The sequence below is a fragment of the Cnephaeus nilssonii genome (assembly GCF_951640355.1).
Source record: "Cnephaeus nilssonii genome assembly, chromosome: 7".
NCBI lineage: Eukaryota > Metazoa > Chordata > Mammalia > Chiroptera > Vespertilionidae > Cnephaeus > Cnephaeus nilssonii.
The window spans coordinates 98,592,872-98,616,532 of record NC_137078.1 but is presented as its reverse complement, the minus strand read 5'-3'; the positions used below and the strand labels follow the sequence as shown (position 1 = coordinate 98,616,532).

General features: G+C 62.1%; 1 protein-coding gene across 4 annotated transcripts in view; it reads left to right on the top strand.

The window, feature by feature from the left end:
* Positions 1-19,919, top strand: part of SPSB1 (splA/ryanodine receptor domain and SOCS box containing 1) — a 60,214-nt gene extending 40,295 nt beyond the window's left edge. For all 4 annotated transcript variants that reach the window (XM_079776390.1, XM_079776392.1, XM_079776393.1 and 1 more), the window contains 2 exons: positions 12,971-13,779; positions 17,983-19,919. In XM_079776390.1, coding sequence (XP_079632516.1) covers positions 13,086-13,779; positions 17,983-18,110 — 822 coding nt within the window. In that variant the 5' untranslated portion in view covers positions 12,971-13,085 and the 3' untranslated portion in view covers positions 18,111-19,919. The remainder of the gene's footprint in view (positions 1-12,970; positions 13,780-17,982) is intronic.
* The last annotated feature ends 3,742 nt before the right edge of the window (positions 19,920-23,661 follow it).

Genomic DNA, 23,661 nt, shown 5'->3' with positions numbered 1-23,661 from the left:
TGCTTTCCTGAGACCGTTTTCTGAGTGTGTGTGTCCCGGCCATCTGGCCCCGGAGACACCGAGGGCCCCACAGACCCCCCGCCACAGTAGCCACCCCTTCCTGGAGCCAGCACAGTGGGGGGCTTCCCGCGGAGGCCTCGCTGTCGCCGTTAGTGAGCGTGGGCTGAGGGGTGGGGAGTGGGTTTCGGGGTCTGCGTGACTGCTCTGGAGACCCCATTCTCAGGGGACCAACCCCCCGCCCCGTCCTTGGGCCACTGGATGACAAACCCATCACCGGCGCTGGCTCTTTGCAAAGTGCCGAGCTTTCCAAGGGCTCCTCGTGCAATCCTTTACGCCCATAACGGGGTCAAACAGTCATCACCCCCATTTCAGTGGATGAGCACCCCGAGGCTCAGGGAGGCTGGAGAACGCGCCCAAGGTTGCCCAGCACGTGGAGCTGAAGTTTAAGTCCAGGAGGCCCCACTCCAGACTGCAAGTGTCTTCTCCATCTTTGTCGGCACCTCGTAAGCCAGTCGCCCTTGACCGGTCCTGGTCCAGTTCCAAGGAGTCTCAGATAGAGGCGGGGGGGGGGCACTCAGATGAGGATCCCGAGGGGTGGACTGGGCCTTGGGGTCACTATAGCTGACCCCCGTATTGCAGGATCAGGAACTGGGTCCCCCCCCCCCCCCCCCCCGTGTACCCAACGTTGATAGAGTTCGGAGATGTCTACCAAGCTCACAAGAGCCTGATGTACAGACCTGAGGCGAAGGGGCCACAAGGTCAGGATAAGGAGTAGGCAGTCAGGTGCGCTCAGGATTGGCGTTCACCTCGGAGAGCGGCCGATGGGAGGTGCAGAGCCCGAGCTCAGGGCACCTCTGGCCTGTGGCCCACTATCTCTTGGTCATAGCTAGTTGGGGTGACGCTCTGCATTCTGGCTTTCCCACCACCCACATGCTTCCGAGCTCTGGCCCCCTCGCTGGTCACCCTGCTTCCACTCTGGCTACCAATAGCCTCGTCTCAACAGCGCCGCCCACAGGGACTCTGCTGGAAGGAGTCAGACCGCGTCCTCTGCCTGCTCAGAGCCCTCCTGGGTTTCTCCTCACACCGGAGACGAAACCCAGTCCCCTCCGGCCCCCGCGGCCCGGGGCGCTGCCCTCTGCATGCTCTCACCCTGTCTCCTCCGATAGCCTCTCCGTCCTCCGCTCCAGCCAGGTGGCCTCTGTTCTCCCAACATGCCAAGCGTGCTCCACCTCAGGGCATTTGCACCTCCTGTTCCCTCTGCCCAGAATGCTCTTCCCATTCTTTCCCCCTCCCCCGCTTCTCCCAGGTCTCTCTTTGTGTATCACTGGATCAGAGAAGACTTCTCTTGATTCCCCCCTCCCGCCCCCCATCTCCTGCTTTGTCCTCACTCCCAGGCTTCGTCTTTCTTTAACACTGACTGCCTGACCCTGTAGTAGCTACTCATGCATTCCGGGCTTGTTTCTTGAGCACCTACTATGTGCCAGGCTCTGTTCTAGGCATGGGGGCTACCACCGTGAGCATCACAGACACAGATCTCTGCCCTTGAAGCTTTCGTTAATTGTTCAAATGACTGTTCCCCGTCTCCCCCACTAGACTGGAGCTCCATGAGGGCAAGTTCTACTTGTGTGTAGATTGCAGGTGCCCAGCAGCTACTGGTGGAATGGATTCCTGCCCGAGTCCCCTCGTGTGGACGTGGGTGTTTTCCAGGTGCCTATCAGCGGACCCTTCACAGAGTGCTCTCAGGGTGGGCCCTCTGCAGGGGACGGCCTTGTCGATGTCGGTTCCTGCCAGTTCCCACCAGGGACGATGCGGGCGGGACACTGCCTCCTTTCCTGAACTCCAGTCACATGAGGCTCCCAGTTGGGGAGTCACCACTTTGTTGAGGTCCCCAGGGGCTGAGGAACAAAGAAGGGGGTCTTGGGAAGCCCATCTGGGCTTCGCAGGTGCGTGTGGGATGGGCGAGTAAGCAGCTGAGACTTAGTTGGTACCTACTGTATACACAGAGGCCTTGAGCAGGGTCCTTCTCGGCCAGCTTTTCGTGTTTCACGGGAGTGAGCCTGGCCAGACAGTGTCTGTGGGCGGCGGCGGTACCGGCATCCCCGGGTGGCTCTGTGCGGCAGCTGGTCCGGTCACCTGTGCCTTAGCCGGGCCAAAGGCCGTGCTGGGGCCTCACCGGTGACAGGCAGGCCCGGGCGCCGTGGGCGGAGGGAGGAGCGGATCGGAGGGCTGGGGTGGCGTCCTGCTGTGCCGATGTGGAGCGCCCGCAGGGTGTTGCCTTGCTCTGTGGAAGAGCAGGGCCTGGGGATCCCTGCACGTCTCTCTGCTCGACCCGCCTGGTTCCCAGGGTGGGGAGTGTGCGTACAGGCGTGATCCGCCGTGACATCGGTTCTTCCATGTCCTCATCCTCAGGCCGGCGGCCCTGGTGCGTGCCGGCCACCCCCTCCCACATCACACTTGGGGTGCAGGCGCAGCGGTGCAGGCGCGCATTCCGGATTCCTCCGGAGAAACGCGATCTACAGGTGCCGTCTCGGGGCCGTGGTGTTGCCAAACCGCAGCTCTGCGCTTTTTCCTCTGGAGGAAGGGGAGGGGCGGGGCGCGGGGGACGCAGCTCTGGGAGGCGGACTCCCCACGTATGACTATCGTTAGCCGTGTCCCTGTGGGTCCCCCCGGCGAGCAGGCCGCTTCTCTGCGCTGCGGCCCCTCCCCACTCCCACCGCCTGCCAGGCGGGTTTGGGAAGGCGCACAGTTTTCACCTGTTTTTTTATTTGTTGAGGTGAAATCCACATAATAAAGCAATAACCTTCGTACAGGTCCAATCAGTGGCATTTAGTACATTCACGATGTTGTGCAACCACCACCTCTATCGAGTTCCAGAACATTTTCATCCCCCGCGCCCCCAAAAGAGGCTCGGACCCCGTTAGCGATCGCTCACCATTCCCCCCTCCCTGGCCCTGGGCTCCTGGCAACCACTCATCTGCTTCCTGTCTCTGTGGACTTACCTATTCTAATTATTTCATATAAAGAACATGTAACAGCCCTAGCTGGTTTGGCTCAGTGGGTAGAGCGTCGGGCCTGGGGACTGAAGGTCCCGGGTTCGATTCCAGTCAAGGGCACGTGCCCAGGTTGCGGGCTTGATTCCCCCAGTAGGGAGCGTGCAGGAGGAAGCCAATCAATGATTCTCTCTCATCATTGATGTTTCTATCTCTCTCTCCCTTCTCCATTCCTCTTTGAAATCAATAACAATATTTTTTTAAAAAAAAAGAATGCAATATGTGACCTTTTACACTGAGTGGCCAGATTATTATGATCTCTGAACACATAATAATCTGGCCACTCAGTGTATATCCTATATAATAACAGGCTAATATGAAAATTGTCCCCTTGACCAGGAGTTCGACCAGCAGGCAGTCCGGCCAACCGCCCATGTCCCCTCCCCCTGGCCAGGCTGGCCGGACCCCACCCATGCACGAATTCATGCACCGGGCCTCTAATATATATATATATATTATATATATATATATATATATATATATATACACACACACACACACACACACACACACACACACACACATTGAGTGGCCAGATTATTATGCGTTCAGAGATCATAATAATCTGGCCACTCAGTGTATATCTGGCCTTTTTCACTCAGCATCAAGTGTTTGAGGTTCACCTACATTGTAGCAGTCATCAGTACTGCATTCCTTTTTTTTAAAGCATATATTTTATTGATTTCAGGGAGGAAGAGAGAGATAGAAACATCAACGATGAGAGAGAATCATCGATCGGCTGCCTCCTGCACGACCCCCACTGGGGATCGAGCTTGCAACCCGGGCATGTGCCCTGACCGGGAATAGAACCCTGACCTCCTGGTTCCTAGGTCGACGTTCAACCCCTGAGCCACGCCGGCCGGGCAGTACTTCATTCCTTTTTATGGCTGAATGGCATTCCACCGTGTATGTGTTCTACAACTGGTTTATCCATCCATCCACTGGTGACCATTGAAGTTCACCCCTCTATGGCTTTTCTGCAGTAATGCAGCAACGGTGAGGAAGTCTGAGAGAAAGGGAAACGCAGAAGCTCATCCCTCCACACACAGCGTTTTCACTTTCCTGGGTCCCTTTCAGCCCTTTCCCCGCATCTGCCTGCGGAGGTTTTTTTCTAGATTTCACTCTCAGCGCAGATACAGTTGTGCCCTTCGCTCCACTTGCCGTAGCAAACCTTTGCCTGTGCCCCTGCACGGCGATCCTTCCGGCCAGCACTGGGGGGCTGTCACACCCCCAGAGGCGCAGCGGGGGCGGCCTCCTCCTGCCTCCCTGCCTGCCCCCCGCGGGGCCCGCTGGCGCCATGGAGCCGGCCCCCAGACCCTCCCGCGTGCCGCCTTGGACTCGCTGAGGCCCTCCCGGGCGGCCTCGGCGGCCCAGGTGTTCAGGACGTTCCGGGTTGACTGGGTCGGAGGAGGAAGGCCGCAGCCCACGGAGGAAGTTCCCGCAGGCCGCGGTGGCCTCCGAAGTAGGTTTAAGTCCTTTTTGCACCGACCGGCCTGTGCCGCCCGGATTCACCTCTCCCGGGGCTTCCTGCTGAGTTCCCAGAACCCCCAGGGAGGGGGATTAGGTTGCGCCAGGAGCCACGCTGCCCGGTTTCTCAGAACCCTTTCCAAGTTCATTGGCTGCCGTCCCTTCCAGGCCCCGCTGACAAACCTTCGGTCCACTGAGCCGCGCAGAAGCTCCTGAGCCGGCAGCCGCCACGGTCAGCTCGTAGCCCGGGAAGCCTGGCGAGGGGGTAGACATGGGGTTTCCTTCCACAGTGGGGTGGGGGGGGGGGCGTGCAGAGGTCCAAGATTTGAAGGGTGGTGAGAGGAGAGGTGGCCGTGAACGAAACGAGCAGAAACTGCTCTGGGGCCGTCCTGTTACGGGGAAAGCCCTCGCTTCGTACAAACACCTAGAGGGCCATCTGTCAGGGAACGTTGCGGAAATGATGACAGTGGGATATGGTGCCGCTCCTGACACGTGAACGTGACCTCCGCGCTAATACATGAGTATTTGGGGAAAGCACACTGGGGAGGACTTGGGGCGGGGGTGGGGGGGTCCTTTGCTTTGTATCTGCACTTGAATGCGCACCAGAGAGTGGGAGGGGGACCTTTTACCTTATGGTTTACATGTTCCCGGGTGGAACTTTCCCAGGAGCATATGTAGCGTTTGAAATCTGTCACGTCAAGATAGCTCAGGAAGTTTTACAAATTGTGGCTATCAACCCGCGCCTGCTGGTTCTCGTGTCCTGTGGATGGGAGTTTCCAAATATTGAGCTCGAGTCCTTTCAACCAGCAGCGCCTGATCCCCAGGAGGACTCGTTAGGATGCAGACGGGGCGGGGGGGCCGGGGGAGGGGGCACCCCGCGTCTCTGATTCTGGAGGTCCGGGCGGGGCGGGGCGTGCCTTTGCGGCTCTAACCGGCGATGCTGATCTGCTGGTGCCTGGGGACCTCACTTTGAGAACCACTCCCGTGAACCCAATGACAGGAGAGCATCCCTCCAGCCTCTGCCCCTGGAGGACGTGTGTGGGACGTCTGCCCTGCGGCGGGCCCAAGGGGATGGTTGATTTGGGGGTTCTGACGTTGTGCCCCCACAGGCAGCTTTGCCAAAGCTGTGGCCTCACAGGGGGCGTCCCACCTCCCCACCCTCTTCCCGCCTGATGGAAGGGTGTCTGCGGGTCTCCCCTCCCAAAACACCCTCCAAGGTGGGCTGGGCTCCTCAGGCCGCCCTGTGAGGCCTGAACCTGGGCCTGCCTGGGCACTGCCTGGCCGAGTGCCCTCCGCACTTGGCATTCACCATTCCATCCCTTCAGGTGTCCACGCGAGTTCGAGGGCGGCAGGAGGGGCGGGGCGCGTCGTGGACACAGCGGCTGAGGCTGCCTGTCACCTGGGGGAGTGCAGGCTGCTGCCCCCGGCCAGGGAGGGGCGAGGAGGGACCAGTGTCCCCGAGCCTTCCCCTTGGGCTCCCGTGGGCTCTCCCCGTGGAGGTGCCGTGCACTGCTCTCTGCCCGCCTCCCTGCCCCCTTTCCGTGGGGCGCCCCGGCTCCTACGTGGACCAGGCAGGCCCGGTGAGATAGACGGATGCCCAACCCCAGGCTGGGCGACGTCAGGGGCCTGGCACCGAGACTCCATCCCCACTGCCAGGCGACAGCGGGCCTGCCACTGTCCTGGCGCACTTTCCGGGAGGTCGTGGTGTGCCGCGGTGTGGCACTGAGGTCCCTCCGAGCCCAGCCGTCGCCATCACAGCCGTGGCGGGCTGCGGCGCGCCTGTGAGCTCTAGTCTCTGTATGAATGTCGCCCCGCTTTCCCAGGCCCGGCCCCACGGGCTCGAGCCCGTTCTGAAAGTGCCCGATGAGTCATCCGGGTCCTTCCGTAGGTGTTTACGGCAGGTGCGTTTCTGGTCTTTTGAGGTCAGAGGCTAGAGCTCTGGACCGACCGTGGGGGGACTTTTCCCTCCAAAATCACTCGTCAGAACTTTCCAGAAGGGTCCGACACTTGAGTTGATTCTAGGGGCAGAGACGTTTGCGTCCCTGCTTGAGCGAGCACACAGCTCAGGGGACAGGGGGGAGGGGGCGGGGGCTGTGACCACATGGCACTCATCCTGCTGCGGGGGCAACGCCCCCAGGGGCTCCGTGGCCAGGCCTGCATGGAGGATGCCCGGGGCGCTCCCACATGGAAGCGTGGCGGCCGTGGCTCCCAGGAGCCCGGGCCCTCACCCGCAGGCAGAGCCGGCGCTCAGCCAGGCGGCAGAGGTTGCCGTCACAGAGCTGCGAGGATCACAGATCGCTCGGGGCGGCTTCTCTTGCAAAACCCTGGGCTGCAACCACCCGCGTGTGGGGCGGAGCTGCAGCGGGAGGGAGCGTGTTTGATCTTCAGGTGAAAGGAGGCTTTATAAATAGGTCACCTTGTTCCACATCCTGAATTTCATTCTTTCCCCGTCTTGGGTCAAAACAATGGTGTTACTGTTCCGGGGTCAGTGGGACGGACGGACGGACGGACGGACGCACTGAGGGGGAACTGAGCGGAGAGGAGGTGAGTGTGTGTCTGCCGCTCCTGTGGGCCCCGCCCCCACCCCGCTCCATGCATTTGTCACCCGTCACCCTGGAGGTGCCGCCGGTACCACCCAGAGCGCTGCTCCCTCGGTGAACTCTCTCTGACACACGGAACAAAAGGATCGGTTCATGGGGGCGGGGCGGGGCGCGGCGCTGCGCTGAGGGGGCCTTTGGAAGGCTGTCGTGGAGGGGACCCCACGGAGCGCCAGGCAGGTGCTGAGCCTGCTGTCCTCGAGCCCAGGGTTGAAATTTCTACCCCTCTCCGGTCACTACCCTGCCCCTCCCCCGACCCCCCTGCCCAGCCTGCAGAGTGGTGCCCGGCCCGCTGTCCAGCCCGGCGGCTGGGGTTCGGTTTCCCAGCTCGCTCGTTTCCTGGGTGGGCCGGCGGAGACAGACGGCGATCCCGTTTCTGCGGGCAAATGAACGTTTGCCAGTTAGAAGCAGTGTCACTGGGCATCTCGGGAGAAATCGCGGTAGAAATAAGGCCCCCCTTCCCCCCTTTGGGGTGGTTCCTAGAGCTCCCGCTGGGCGTTTGGACCTTCAGTTTCACTGTCCGCTGGGGACTCGGGGTGCATCTCGGTGGGCAAACGAACACGTATCCTCTGCTCGGTGAAAAGGCGCCACACGAGCGGGGAGTCTTCAGGAATCACGTTGGTGGCCACTTGTTCTTGTGAGTGGAGGGTGTTCAATCCATAGTTTCCAGCCTTGTATTCCTTTGGGTGTGCTTAACAGTCATCGTCCTGACAATGCAAGTAACATTTGCATCTTTTAAAGTTTCCATTCAATACGTGTTGAAAGTGAACTGCGTCCCCACTTTCCGCGCACCCCCCCCCCCCCACAACCTCCAGGGTAAACTATTGTGAAAGGTCTGGTGTTTGTGCTTCTAAACCCCTCCCTCCCTCCACCTACAAACAGATACAGGCGCACAGAGAGAATCTTCTTTTTTTTAAATATATTTTTATTGATTTCAGAGAGGAAGAGAGAGGGAGAGAGAGATATAAACATCAATGATGAGAGAGAATCATTGGTCAGCTGCCTCCTGCACACTCCCCACTGGGGATCGAGCATACAACCTGGGCATGTGCCCTTGACTGGAATCGAACCTGGGACCCTTCAGTCTGCAGGCCGACGCTCTATCCACTGAGCCACGCCAGCCAGGGCGAGAGAATCTTATTAATCCTGTTCATACAAAGCTGGGATCGTGCGCTGCATACTGTCCTCCAAGTTGCTTTTTAAATGTGAGCATCACGTCTCACTTTATGTGACGTCAGCACATCAGCGGGGGGGCGGAGGGGCTGCCTCCTCTGTGCACGGCTGCGGAGTTCGCCGCTCGGTGCGTGTCTTTGCCCACGTGCCCCTGTGCGGGGTTCTAGGGTTTCCTGGGAGAGCGAACGCGAGTGGGGGGACCGCTGGGTGTGTTACGCCTGGGTGGCACCTGCAGGCCGAGAAACATGTCCCGATTTGGGGTCTGTCTTTGTGTCTGGGGCACACCCACACCTGTCCCTGAGAGGCACCCCCACATCCTCTTGGGTCCCTCAACCTTTTGTAACCCCGTGGGTCCCACATCCCGTCCCCTCTCGCTGTCCTCGGCCACATCCCTTCTCTCCGTGAAGTGTGAGGTGAAAACAGTGGGTGTGTCCACCCCCTTGTGTCACGAGAGAATCTCTGCCTCAGATCATTCAAGGCCGGGCCCCCCACACCAGGCCTCCGACCCCCCACAGCGAGCCTGGTGCCTCTGACTCCTCCTCGCCGTCCAGGGATCAGCATCCGGTGCTGGGCTTCCTTCGCCGCGCCTCCAAGTCCCACCTGCTGCCCCTCCACCTGCGGGCACAGAGGGTCCCGCTGGAGAGACGAGAGGGAAGGGGTTTGTGGGTGCTGCTCTTGCCTTCTGTGGGGAGCTGTGGCCCCCCAAGCCCCCTCGAAGCAGGCCTTTGTGATGCGGGCGCTGATCCCGGGCCCCAGGCTGAGCCCACGCTGGGGGTCGGCCCTGGGAGGAGGGGGGAGGCTTTGGGACGCGCCTGGGTCCCCTGGAATGCATGATGGGCAGCCGGCTCTGGTGGGTGCAGGGACAGGGGGGGCTTTTGCCCGAGAGGCACCCCTTTCGCCGTGAGCCATGAACTGGCTTTGGGCTCAGCTGATGACGTGTGGGGCGTCGGGGGTGGGGTGGGGGGGTGCTCAGGAGGGGAAACCATAGCCCTTAGTGACTCTGACTGAGAGCGACGCCCATCCCCTCGGTCCCAGGGCTTTTGGTCGCGTTCGCTCTATCGTAAGTAAGTGCAACATCTGGAAGGCCTGCCACGCTTCTCGTGTGTGTGTGCGTGTGTGTGTGCATGTGTGTACACACCTGTGCACACTCATGCCCTCTGTGTCCCTCTTCAGGGAAGATGAGTCGGTGTCCGGGTGCAGCACAGGCGTCCGCGCTGTGGCCGTCACTCCTGCTTCCCTTGTGTGGTTGTGTGGTCCATCCCCCCGCTCCCCCGAGCCCAGCCCTCCAGCGCACGAGACGGGACCCTCACAGCCACAGGCCCGGCTTTGCTCTTGGGGACTGTGCTCCTCTCTCTGTCACCGTGCCCTGCGGGGGCCAGTGCTGCCGGGCGGGGACGGGACGAGAGGGTAGGTGAGTGGGAGGAGGGCCCGGTGCAGCTGTGACCAGAGGAGCCGAGGGAAGGGGAGCGTGAAGATGAGGCGGCCTCGGGGGCAGGCTCCGCTGTGTCCCCACAGAGCTGGGACAGGGAGAAGGCCTGCGTGATGTGGTGGCCTGGGCGGTGTGCCTGCCGCTCGGGGGAGGACGTGTCCACATGACACTTCCCGGGCGGGCGAGTGGGGCAGCTCTCACTCGCCCTCGGGCCTGCGAGCCAGACCCCAGCCGAGCTGCCGAGCTGCCGAGCTGCCGAGCGGCCGCCGTGCCGACGCACACACCTCCCGGGGTCTCGGGAAGGCTGTCCTTTCTCTCCTGCGCCCCCGCCTGCCTTTATGGCCACTAGTTCTTCTCTGACCCTTTCTGGTCTTTAACTGGCTTTACCTGTAGAGAAAGATGCTAGGAGAGCCCAGCCCAACAGGCCGCCCCGTTACCATAGAAAAATGGTCCTGCAGGTAGCGCTCCTTTCAACACGATGAGCACACGCATGGGGATGCGTGCATGGGTATTCATATGTACACACACGTGCCTCCGCCTGGTGGAATCCTCACCCTGCTGCATTTGCGCGTGTTGACGGCCTCCTCCCCCGAGCCCCTCCCCCAGGCCTGACACCAGCCCTGCAGCCCCAGGGACTGAGGACGGTGGGGACAGGGTGTTATGGGGTGATCAGAGGTTGGTGGCACAGGAGGGGCACAGTCCAGGAATCTGCCTGTCTTGAGGGTTGACTGAGACAGCCGTGGGGAGGAGCGGGCGATGCGGTCTTGGAGACACGGTGGCTGACGTGCCATGTGCTTTCTGGGAACATCCTGCTCATCAGCCTGGATGCCGCAGCTGCTGGTGCTGAGGGTGTGCGCCCCTGTGAGCACCCATGTGTGTGTGCACCTGTGTGTGTGCCCATGTGTGTGCACCCGTGTGTGTGCATCCGTGTGTGTGAGCACCCATGTGTGTGCACCCATGTGTGTGAGCACCTATGTGTGTGAGCACCCAGGTGTGTGTGCACCCGTGTGTGTGTGCACCCGTGTGTGTGAGTGGTCTCCCCACGACCATCCTCTCCCACAGCGCCCTTCCCCCCCCCCCCGCCCAGGGTCACCTGTCGCCATGGTCTCCCCACCGCCATCCTCTCCCACTGCGCCCCCCCCCGCCCAGTGTCACCTGTCACATGGTCGGGGTGGGACCCTCCTCAGTGAGATTCCGAGGGGCCTTCCCGCTGGGATGACAGAGCCAAGAGCAGGGCAATGGCTGTCCTGCTCCAAGGGGCAGTGAAATGAACTCGGGAAGTTAATTTCCTCCCCGTCCTCCCAGAGAGCCGACCCGTGTCCCCACCGGATCCTGCAGAGGGGTCACTGGGCACCGGCAGAGGGGGGTGTCCACACAGAGATGGGTGTGGGTGCTTCTGACTGAGACCCGCCGTCCCCAGCTCAGAGGATGCTCGGATGGAGGTTGGGGGGCATCCGCAGGCCAGTCTCTGGGGTCACCGGGACCACGTTTCCACACCCAGCCTCAGGCTCTCCCTCCCTCGCAGGCCTGGCACATCAGCCCCGAAGCCATGGGGTGCCCCTCAGTGGGGCCGTAAGGGGGATCCTGGAGGTGTCAGTGGCTCTCGGGGGTCGATGGGACTGAAAGCTTGAAACGGATTGTCCTGGGAGATCCAGGATGTGAGGTCTCCGAGGTCTCCATACGCACAGAACTTTCTGGAACCAGGTGGCCCCCAGCTGCAGAAGGACGCCTCAGCTCTGCACCGGCTTTGCAGGCATTTGTCACAAGGGGTCCCCAGCCTGTCTTAGAAGAAACGACTGGGAGGGGGAGAAGCATGGCCTGCCGCTGAGTTACGGGGTCCGGGGCCAAGGGTTCTCATCCGGAACGTTCTCTCCGCCGGAGCCAGCCTCCAGGAGGCCGGCCTGTCCCGAAGGAAGACATCGTCTCCCGGGGCTCCTCCCAGGGCAGGGCCAGCTCCGGGCGGCTGGAGGCCTCGGGAGCGCCCAGCCCCTGCACGTCCCTCCTCTCCGGGCCTGCTGGTCCCAGGCGCCCAGCTTCCCTGGCCCCCGCCCTCGGGGCCCCGCAGCGCTCTGTCTTCGCTTCCCGGCGGGAAAGCAATGAGCCCACTGCGGAGGGGAGCCCCGCAGCCCCCACCCAGGCTCCCTCGTCCTAGGAGCCCAGCCCCCACCGGGCAGCCAAGCGTCCCGCAGGCCCAGAGGGAGGCTCAGGAGCCCCGTCCCTGTTACTTTCCCTTCTTCAAGGCGGGCACGGGGGCGGGGAGGGGGGGATAGAAGGGGGACGGGTCGGCAGGGTGGTTGAGTCCCTCAGCCCCACGTTTCAGCCCCTCCCCCTGCTGAGCCCCCTGATGGCGGGGGCGGCACAGGGGCAGTGAGGTCTCTCCCACCCACCACCTGCCCTCCCTTCAAGGAGCCAGCGGCTGGGCAGCCAGAGCAGGATGAGGGGTCTTGGAGTCGGACTTCCTCCCAGAGGGTCTGCTGGAGCCCGAGGAGCCCCACGTTGGCTTCCGGTTGAAGGGAAAGGCGGTGGTCATCCATGGGCTGGCCCAGAACGCTGGGCGGCGGGCGAGGCTCATGCCCCCTGGCATGGGGCTGCCTCAGGGCCTCCAGAGAGCGTCGTGGGCACCCCAGTCCAGGCACGATGCGGATGTGGGACCTGCTGGGGGGCTGCTGCAGGCTCAGGGCCCGCGAGCGAGCAGAGAGCCCGGGGCTGAGGCCCTTGCTGACCGGGAGTTCCCTGGCTGCCCAGCCCGGCTCCCTCGCCGGCGTGAGCCGAGGGGCCTGCGGGAGGCGGCTGTGCCGGGAGGGAGAGCGGCTGCGGGGGGCGTCTCAGGGCTTTGCCTCCCGAGGCAGCAGGCATGGGAAGTCAGCCCCCGCTTGCTGGCACCAGGGCAGATGCCCACCGCACGGGCTGATTCCAGACCTGTGCCCACTGGGCCTTCTGCCTGAGAAACCACGATTAGGAACATGGTGCCCCCGGCACAGCGAAGCATCTCGCCGCCGTTCCGGAGCCTTCTCTCTCCCGGCGACTGCCAGGCTGGGGCCTCTCCCTTAGGACAGCTCAGCTGCGGGGACAGGGCAGGGCTCCCTCGGTGCCAAGGCCCCGGCCGGCCCGTGTCGGGGGTGATGGGAGCCCAGAGCCGGGCTGCGGGGACGTGTCTGTGGCCGGCCTGTCGCTCTGACCCTGGCCTTCCCGGTGGACCGTCTCCCCGCCCCCACCCCCCGCTCACCGGGTCCTGTTTCTCTTCCCCCCGGTAGGCAGCACGGACCCCGCCGCCGCGTGCAGAGGCCGCCTCGCCGCCTCGGGAGCAGAGACCCCGCCGTTGATGCGTCTGCCTTGGGAGTCGGGGACGCCGTGAAGCCGGAGGCGAACATGGGTCAGAAGGTCACCGGAGGGATCAAGACGGTGGACATGAGGGACCCCACGTACCGGCCCTTGAAGCAGGAGCTCCAGGGCCTGGACTACTGCAAGCCCACCCGCCTGGAGCTGCTGCTGGACATGCCGCCCGTGTCCTACGAGGTCCAGCTGCTCCACTCGTGGAACAACAACGACCGCTCGCTCAACGTCTTCGTCAAGGAGGACGACAAGCTGATCTTCCACCGGCATCCGGTGGCCCAGAGCACGGACGCCATCAGGGGCAAGGTCGGGTACACGCGGGGGCTGCACGTGTGGCAGATCACGTGGGCCATGCGGCAGCGGGGCACGCACGCCGTGGTGGGGGTGGCGACGGCCGACGCCCCCCTGCACTCCGTCGGCTACACGACCCTCGTGGGGAACAACCACGAGTCCTGGGGCTGGGACTTGGGGCGCAACCGGCTCTACCACGACGGCAAGAACCAGCCGAGCAAGACGTACCCGGCCTTTCTGGAGCCGGACGAGACGTTCATTGTCCCCGACTCTTTCCTGGTGGCCCTGGACATGGACGACGGGACCCTGAGCTTCATTGTGGACGGACAGTACATGGGCGTGGCTTTTCGGGGACTCAAAGGCAAAAAACTGTATCCTGTCGTGAGCGCCGTCTGGGGCCACTGCGAGATCCGCATGCGCTACTTGAACGGACTCGACCGTAAGTGTCTTCGGCACCGTCCCAGGTGGCACTGCCCCGGCCGCCTGTGTCCGTGGGGTCCTGGGCGGGCCTGGCCAGGAGCTTGTGCAGTCCTTGGGATTCAGATGTCTTTCAGTAGACGCCCCAGCATCCTCAGGTCCTCAGAGGCGACGCTTGCTTGCCTCTGGTTAAATGAAAAGTTCTCGCTGGAGTCTGCCAGCCAATCTGGCAGCAGCACCTCGTGGATGAATGAACGGGTGGATGGGTGGATAGATGGGTGGCAGGTTTGATGGATGGGTGGGTGGATGGATGGATGAGTAATGAATGAGTAGATGAGTGGGTGGATGAATGAATGGATGGGCGGGTGGGTGGGTGGATGGATGGACGGTGAGTAAATGAATAAATGAATGGATGAATGGTCTTTGATAGCTGTAGTTTGTTTCTGGTTGACCTGCCTTTAGAATTTGCGTTGACCAAATTCTAGCACAGCAGCCAGCGTGTTGTTGAGCTGGGGTTTGTGGCGTTGGCGGTAGTAGGTCCTCTCGCATAATTATGCTCACATAGTTGTAAGCAAGTGGCCTCTCTCGCTCATTAGGGTCTTTCTCTCTGTGCTGACGGCTCCTGGGTCCCCTGAGGGGGTCTGGGGACAAAAGCCGGTGAGGGACGTGGTTGTTCTAGATGCCCTGCCTCCCCAGGGACAGTGGGCTCTCAGAGTTGAGGGGCAGGGGACCCGGGGTGGCCACGTTACCCGGCCAGGTGCCAGGCGTCCTTCCCCAGTTGGCAAAGATGAGGGGTTCGTGTTGGGTTTTGCTGCTTTTTTGTAAGAGCTGCTGCATGTAAAGGGACGGGCACACATATCCCAGGAGGGCAGTCCCACCACGCATTCTAGAATCCATCTCACGGAGCATTGTCCCTGCCGCTGCCGGCAGGAGTGCGGCCAGGCCCGTGACGGGAGCGGAGAAGGTGAGGGTGGGGACGTCGCTGAATCCGGGGCACTTCCAAAGCACATTCATTTAGCCGTGCACTAGACACGGCGTGGGCTCTGGATCGCGAGTTGTGTCCCAATCTCCGAGGCCTTGGAGAGTGTGATGGGAGGTCCCTCCTGGGCTGTGGTGCTGGGCCGAGCATGGTCACACAGGCCCCCAGGTAACCGCTTCTCCGAGAAACGCGGAAGTGGGCGCATGGACGCCCCAGTTCCTCAACCTTCTGCTCCCATAAATAGCGCCTGATTCACTTCCTGATTCCTGAGCTGCGTCCTGGCACCCGCCCCCTGTCATTCATATAAACGATGCAAATGAGCAAGATGGCACAGCGGCCAGGGCTCACCCAATAGCTCGGCCTCCTCTGTTTGGGAACCTCGGTGGATCCCAGTGGGCACCCAGCTTTGTGGGTGGAGCTGGGTACAGAGCCTGCAGCTCCCAGCGAGAAGTATTGGGGCGAGAGGGGGACTTCTTGGGGCCTGTTAGCAACCAACCAAAACCCGGGGGACAGACATTTTCCGTAGCACAGCGCCCACACCTGTCTCTGTGGCTGGCGCACTCTTGGTCTCCCCGGCCTTTGAAAGCAGCCGGCCCATGCCCCTGCCTCACTGTTTGGTTCCTTCCTGCGAGATCGGCTGGGGAGGGTGACCTCTTTGTGTACTGAGGCCCCGGGAATAGACCCACGCCTGGGACGCCTGGGTGATGTGTCCTATTTTCAGCTCATAAGGCATCCCAGCAGCCGTCAGCTGCCACTCCAGCAGCCCATCGTGGGAGAGGTGGCATGTCTGAAGGACACGCCCTTCTGGTCGCGCGAACCCTCCCTAACTGGGCTATTCAGTGTGGCCCAAAGGTGGCCAGGCAGGGGAAGCACCCCCCCACCCACCTCCCACACACACACCCTCACCCCCCCACACACACACACACACCCCCCACACACACACACACACCCCACACACACACGCCACAGCTGCTTTTGGGGGGAGCCGTCGGGCCTGCCCCTTTGGGTGAGCTGCAAAGAGCTACTGGGAGCTTTCGCTTCACGTTGGTGCAGAAAGAGCCACACGTTAGCGTTTCTTAGACGGATGTATTTCCGTCTTCTGGCCTTGGGCTCTCAGACCTGGGGCCCCGGCTCTCACCCCCCGAACCTGCTTCCCCATCGGTCGGATGGGGACCACAGCCCCCACCAGGCACACGCTAGGAGCCCCACGAGCCTCGGCTGCCACTGGGGCTGTGATGAGAGCCCCCCGAAATAGGGCAGCCGGACGCCGGCTGGTGCCGGCCCGCTGTGCACAAGTGTCTCTTCATAAGGGGAGAGTGAGTTGACCCGAAACCCATTAAGCCAAGAGAGTGTGATGGGAGCTCCCTCCCGGGCCTCACTCCACAGCCCGGCGGGGCTCTCGGGCCACCGTCAATGGCTGTCGGTGCCTCCACGTGCCTCCGGCCACCAGGGGAAGCCCCTCTGCTCCCGGTGGGGGCTGAGCCACGTCATGAGGAGGAGGGACTGGGGAGATGGAGGAGAGCCGCTGAGTGGAGCAAGGAAGCACCCCCAAACTCCCCCACTCGGCCCAGCGGAAGGGCCGCTCCCCAACCAGCAGGTCCAGGCCAAGCGCTGCTGTTTCTGGCCTTCGGGACCTCAGCTGGATGGGACTTTGAGGACCATCTGGTTCGATTCTGTATTAACAGATGGGGAAACTGAGGCCCAGGCAGAGGAGTGATCTGCTGTGCAGGGCACAGGTGAGGAGCCAGATCTGGGGCCGCCTGGGCAAGGATGCTCTATGGTGAGGGAGACCCCCAAGGCCCTGCAAGGAGGAAGGGGGAGAAACCCGGCCCTGCTCACCCGGAGTCTGTGGCAACCTTGACCTTCAAGGATGCAAGGTCGTTCGGTTCATCCTCCGGCCTCCAGGCGCGGCCTGGGTTCAGAGCACTCCATGGAAAAGGTTTACTACTTCAATTCCTTCTCCTGTGACGGCCCACGAGCGACGGACAGCAGTTGTTTATCTTCTTCTAAAGCCTGGGATTTAGCAAACGCGTTATCAATCCTAAGATTTGTTTTTTCTAAGAACAGGTTTGTTGAGATGTAATTCACACGCCATCCCTTCACCCACTTAAAGTGGACGACTCGGCGGCCTCTAGTGTATCCACGGCTGTGCAGCTGTCGCCACAATAGACTTTAGAACCGGTCCGTCACCCCAAGAGAAGCCCACCCCGTGAGCCGTCACTCCCCTCACCCCGACACCCTCAGCCTTAGGATTGGTCCTCAGTAATCCGAGGTTTTAACGTGACTTTTAACATTCTGAGACACAATGGTGACTATTGAAGAACTTGAACCCATTTCGTGTTGGTGGCATGGGCTCCCAAGGGAAATGCTGGGGTCTCTCTGGGGTTTTGGGGGGTCTGGCCTTCGCTTTGCTCACAAAGGAGTCTCAGAGTCAAGGGGCCCCCGTGGGTGAAGCCGCAGACCCGTTCGCGTCCACCCTTTCTATGTCCAGAACACTGAGCTCCCCGGGCCTTGCTTTTAGGGACGAGGGCACGGGGAGGTCACCTCGGGAGAGGGGTGAGCAGGGCCTCTGCCTGGGAGGGAAGGACTGGCGGGCTCCTTCTGAGGCTGAAAGTCTATCTGAGCCACTGGCTGCACGGAGCCGCCCAGGCAGGAGGACAGGGCCGGGCCCTCAGGGGACACAAGGACATGGGCGCCCTTACAGGCTGCAGCTAGAGGCCTCTTCCCAGTCCAGGTGCCCGGCCTGTGACCTTGGCCTATGACCTCTGTGCCTCAGTGCCCCCAGCTGTGAAATGCAGATGGGAACAGTACCCGTGGGCAGTTGGGGGTCTCACAAGATAATTCCTTTCCCGAAAGCTTGCGTGCAGTCTGGTGCGGGGCGCACGCAGGGAAGAGCCGGCTGCTGGCGCCCTGGTGTAAGAGGGGGACAGCCTGGGTCAGCACCCTAGCTTCCTGTCCGCCTAGCAGCGCGACCCTGGGCGTTTTCCGGACTCCATCCCTCCGTTCCCTCGTCTGCCTGTGATGGTGAAATCATCGTCGCCCAGGTGGTGGGGAGGGAACGCGTGTTTGCAGAGAGCTTGCGCAGGCGCCCGGCCCAGGGTGGGTTCTGTGCTCGCTAGGAACGATGACTTTAAAATGAAAATCCCCCTGTGAGTGTCCACGCGAATAGGAAGGACGCTCTCCTATGGGTAGTGTTTGCCCAGAGCCGAGCCAACCTCACACGCTCTCTCTCCTCGGTCTCCGCAGCCGAGCCCCTGCCGCTCATGGACCTCTGCCGCCGCTCGGTGCGCCTGGCCCTGGGGAAGGAGCGTCTGGGCGAGATCCACGCGCTGCCGCTGCCCGCCTCCCTCAAGGCCTACCTCCTCTACCAGTGACGCCGCCAGGACCCGGCGCGACAGCCACCGGTGCCAGCGCCCAGCTGCCCGTGGACCCTGCGCCTCGGACGGGCGTCCGCAGCCGTGGGAGGAAGGCCTGCTCCTCCTCTTCCTCCTCCTCCTCCTCCTCCCGCCGCTGCCCTTCGGGACACGGACGCGGACAGCTCTGGACACAGGCTCCCTGTCCCCTCCCCTGCATTGGCGAAGGCCCTGCATGCCAGTCCCAGCCCCTCCTCGGAAAAGGACACAAAGGACCTTCGGAAGCCCGGCCCTGCGCTCCCGTCTGCTCTCGGGTGGCCCGGGGAGCCTCCACCTGCCGGGTCCCGGGGTGGGGCCTGCAAGAGGCGCCCCGGCACCGAGAGCAGACCCAGGGGTGCTAAGAGGTGCTCAGACAGGGCTTGTGCCGGGACCAAGCTCAGGACGTCAGAAACACGCCGGGACGAGGCAGCAGCCAGGAGGGACCGCCCGCCCACGGTCACAGAGACTCAGCGTCCGTCCCGATGCCGGTGCCCCGGACCCTGTATTTATTCTCTTAACAATAACGAAAGCCATTTATTTATTCCACTTAGAAAGGGACCTGGCTCCGGTCACCTCGCTGGAGGGCTCTCTTGCTTTTCTCCCACCCGCCACTCCCCGCATGTGTGTGCCTCGCCTGCCCTCGCCGGGCTGTCTGTGGTGTGTCCCCACGTGGGCACCAGTGTCTTTGTTTGGGTCCCTTGACCTACGGTTCCCCGGGGGCTCTGCTCTGAGTTCCGAGCGGTCGGAGTATCTTGGGGGTCACGGCTCCACAGCGGTGGCGGCTCCCGTGTCTCCCTGCCGTGACTGACACGCGGGCTCCCACACCTTTGCACGTGGTTTATTTCCGTGTCTTCCGTGGGCTTTGGGCGTGGGTTTGGTTTTGCTTCTGCCTTCCTCGCTGAGATGTCCCATGTGCACCCTCAGAAGCTCCGGCTTCCCACGGGACGACCGGACCGAGGAGGGAGGAGGAGCGGGTCTCTGTCCCTGAGGAGCGAAGAGCAGGCTGGGGTGCAGGAGACGAGAGAGGCGTCACGCCTCACACAAGCCCACGCACGTCTCCGCGTAGTGCCTAGTTCATCACGACCCCCCAGAGCCAGAGGGGCGGGGCGGGGCGGGGCAGCCAGCAGGAGAGGGCCCCCCCCTCCCTGCCACAGCCCCCCCACGTAGCAGACCCCAGCCCCTGCCACCACGTTTGCCATTTCTTTATCTCGAAGTCGACTCCGTTCATTTCTGTACAGGTACAATAGATGACTTTATTTGTTTAAAATGTTTAATATATATGCATATATATTTGTCCGTAAGAATTATGTTTTAAACAGCTGCTGTAGGGTACCTTTAAAAAAAAGAAAAAAGAAGTCTTCCAGTGGAATATATTTTTTAAAGCACAACATTGGTGCCAAGACTGGGTGAGGAATGTAAATTGCCCCTTATTATTGTGAGGTTGCTGTTTCAGGCCTTACCTTCCCTGTGAGGCTTTGGAAGATCTGCCTCCCTCCTGTTTCAGGCCGGGTCCCGCTCCGATGAATGTTGCACACGAGAGTTTCACTCACACAGCCCCAGCCTTCCCGCCGGACCCAGCGCCTCCCGCCGCGGCTGGACGCTTGCAGGGCTCTGTCGTCTCTGCACCCCCTCCCCCGCCCCCAGCGTCCCCCTCAAGCCCACCCTTCTCTCCCCTCAGCCCAGAGCCCTGTGGCCTGTACAGTCTTGACACTCCCATTCTATTTTATGATGGTTGATCATAGTCAGTAACCGAATAAAGGAAAGTTTATTAACTTTTGAGTCCCTCTTTGTGCCTCATGGGAGGGGAAAGAGGCGTGGCCGACCCCTCCTGGGGCTAGCCAGCTCCATGGGCCCCGGGTTTCAGCGGATAATGAGGGGATTGCCGCCCCCCCACCCCGTTCCCCTCGTCAGATGCCAGCCAGAGCCCCCAAAAGAGCAGGAGGACCCTGGATGGGTGATCCTAGAACGTCCCCACCTCTTTTCGGAAGTCTGTGAGCCCGCACCCCGGACTGCGGGCCTTGCTAACCTCATGGGAAGGACTGCACGCGTCCCGGGGCGCCTGGGGCTGCCCCCGTGCTGCGAAGCTTGAGGTGACAGTGGGCTGTTAGGAACAGGCGTGGGTGCCCTTGGAGTCCGGGCTCAGGGCAGTCGGTGGAAGGAGCTGGTCATTCATCTTTGGGTCTGTCCCCAGGGCCAAGCACGGGGATGCCCTGGCCGCTGCCGTGGGCAGGGTCCTCACACCCACCGCCCCAGCCGAGACCACAGGAAAGGCTGACTTATGGGAGGATGGGTGAGTGAGCAAGAGAACAGTCAAGAAATGATCACGTGTCGTGACTAGTTTCCAAAGAATGAACCAGAGTGCATCCCTGTGGGCATTTTTCATCCTCAAGGCATGTCGGGGTCCGCTGGGCTGGGGAGGGTGCTGGCCCGACGGCTGAGCCCCTGGGACCAGAGTCCTGTGTCCCTCTCGGAGAGCCCCCGGCCCGCTCTCCCCAGCCCGCCTGCGTCAGCAGCACCTGGGAGGTGTTTGTTAAAATGCATGTCTCCAGGCCCCACCTGAGCCGGACCGAATCCACATTTCTGGGGCCAGGCCCAGGAATTGGCTGTTTTCTCAAACTCCCCGAGTGACCTCGCCCGAGTCGGGAGCCCACTGGGACGGTGTCAGCTCTTTCTCTCAGAAACTTGCTGGGTAAAGGGGAATTCTTTCGGTGTGTTGGTGGGTTGGCCCGGCGACAAGCACACGGCCTCCTGAGTCAGACCTGGGCTCAGATGTTGGCGCTGACCCTCGCGAGCGGTGTGATCTGGGGTGAGCCTCCCTGAGGGACGGTCCTCCTGGGCCCATCTCCTGGGAGGGGAGCAGGGGTGAAGTGAGGTGTTAGAACCGGCCGGCCGGGCGGGCACCCTGGCCAGCGTGCAAGCACACGCTCTCAGAGCCACGCACTGCTTTCTGTTCTGGAAAGGGGCAGTCCGGGCCTGGAATTGGCCTCGGAGAAGGGACCGGACGTTCCTAAACCGACTTCCTGATAAATGTGCTTTCTTCCCGGGTACAGTCCCCAAAGATCACGGTGGGTGTTGGGAAAGGGACCCCGAGATGCCTTCCCCAGACACGTGTGGAGGGAAGGGGGGTCTGACATGGTTTTTGGGTGGCGTTTGGAGCTCTGGCTGGCTTGGCCGGGGTGGCCAGGGAGGCGTGGGGTCAGGCGGTGGGAGCGGGGCGGGTGTCGGGAACACAGGGAAAAGGAGGGCCTTTGTGCGGCCTGGAGACTTCTGGGGTCGGGGGGGGGGGGGCAGGCTTTCGTGTTGAGGGGAGCGGTCTTCATAAAACCATCCAGTGGACCGGCCCATGTGGATGTAATTAATAGCCTGCCCTCCAGCAGGTAGCGAGCAGCCTCTCGATGGGAAGGGCCCTCCCTCCTCCCTCCTCCCTCCTCCCTCCTCCCTCCTCCCTCCTCCCTCCTCCCTCCTCCCTCCTGCCTCCTCCCTCCTCCCTCCTCCCTCCTCCCTCCTCCCTCCTCCCTCCCCATCCTTGTCCATCTCCTGCACTCAGCTCCCCCCACCCTTCCTCCCGCCCCTCGCTCCTCTCCTCGGTGAGATGAGGAATGTGGACTTTACTGAACCATAAAGTATGCCGGGGGAGCCGGGGAGGGGCCGAGGACAGAGCAATTAGTTCATGCTGCAGCCCAGACACCCAAGCGTGGTTGGAGTCCAGCTGCAAGGAATATTTGAAATAAATGAGCTGCCCGGGGCCAGGCGTTTGCTGTGTTTTCGGGACGGGGCCATGGCAACCGGGGAGGAAATCATGAGCTAGGGACTGGGCTCTAGAATCAACAAATGATGTCCTGGCCCGCGAGCCCAGAGGAAGCCGCTCACGGCCCTCGGGGGCTCCTGGGGCTCAGCTGCTGGCGGCACCGGCCGCGGCCTGGTGTGCTCGGCACAGTCCCGTCCAGCTCGGGCCTCGGTGTCCTCGGCTGGGCTCTGAGGGTCTTTTTCTTTTCTTCCTTTCTTTCTTTCTTTCTTTCTTTCTTTTTTTTTTTAAGAAACACTTTTAAAAACCGCTTCTCCGAACCTTTCTTCCCAGGCTGCTGGCCTGGTGATGCGTTTCCTGGGCAGAGGGGTGCTCCCCGTGGGAAAGCCCGGACTGCGGGCAGCGGGCCACAGGGAAGGGGCGCTGACCTTGCCCGAGGCCTTCCCCCCCGGCCCGGTGCACCCCCTTCCTGGCCGGCTCCAGAGGCAGGAGAAGCGAGGCCGCACTCCCCTCCCTGACTCCCCTGAGGGCGACCTTACCGCGTCCCTGAGGAAGCCCTCGAGAAGCACACGAGCCACAGGACCGAGTTTGGGGGCTTTCGCGTGAACGTCACAAGCGCCTCCTGCATCACCAGGGGCCTTGGGGGGGAAGCAGAAATCCCAGAAACGCGGATGCAGGCGCGGGGCCGGGACTGCGCTGTGAGGTGCCCGCTGCCGATGTGGACACGGTGGCGGGTTTACGTGCTGAGCCTGCTTCCTCCAGAGGCCGCAGGGGCTGCGGTCCGGGGAGGCTGAGGGACCCCGGGGCGGCCGTCAGCTCTGTCGGCTCAGGGCTCAGAGCACATGCAGAGGCTGCCAAGGCCGGGGCTGCGACGCCCGTCTTCCCGGGCCCCGAAGTGCTTGTCTTTGAGGGAAAACTCAAGGGGGAATACCGGGAGCCGGGAACTAGCTCGGGCTCCTCGGCCCTGGGTTTCCCCGAGGAAGCGAGTGCTGGCAGCTGGACCGGGAGCTCAGCGTCTCGGAGCCACCGCTCCGGTGCCGTCCAGCCGGGCCGTCCACTCAGAGGCTGCTCGCGGCGGTTTCCACGGCAGCACCCACCCAGGACCACGTCTCTCCCCAGCCGCGTCTCCCCTGTCTCTTCACAGGCGTCCCGTTCTCCCTCCCACCTGCACCTCGGGGCCCCACCTTTTGGAGATTTTTCAACGAAAGCACGTTGGTGAAGGTCCTTCCCAGGGATCTCTGTCAAGCAGGGCGGCCGGCAGGGCTGCCGATGACCCCGGGGAGAATGAACTTCCCCCGAAAGGCAAAGCCCTTCGCCTCGCAGCTGGTCCCCGCGCTGGGGCCGCGTGGGGGGAGAAGGGCCGGCCCTCACTGCCCTGGGGATGGAAACCCAAGAGCCCTGTGGCCTTGGCCAGGCTCTCTGACCCCCCATTTCCACTTTGTGTTCGTTTCCTGTGGCTGCCACAGTGAATGACCACCTGCTGGGTGGCTTCATACAACACACATGTGAATCCTTGCAGCTCTGGAGCCAGAAGTCCGAACTCAGAGCCGGGCTCCCTCCGGGGGCTCTCAGGGAGACTCCTTCCTGCCTGGCCTCCCGGTCGGCCTCAGCAGGACCATTGCCATGGATTGGGGGCCCCTGGGTCATCCAGGATGAAGTCATCTGAAGACCCTTAACTCAGTGGCCTCTGCTAAGACCCTCTTTCAAATAAGCTCACATCCAGCCCGGCCGCCATGGCTCCGTGGTTGAGCGTCGACCTATGAACCAGGAGGTCACAGTTCAATTTCC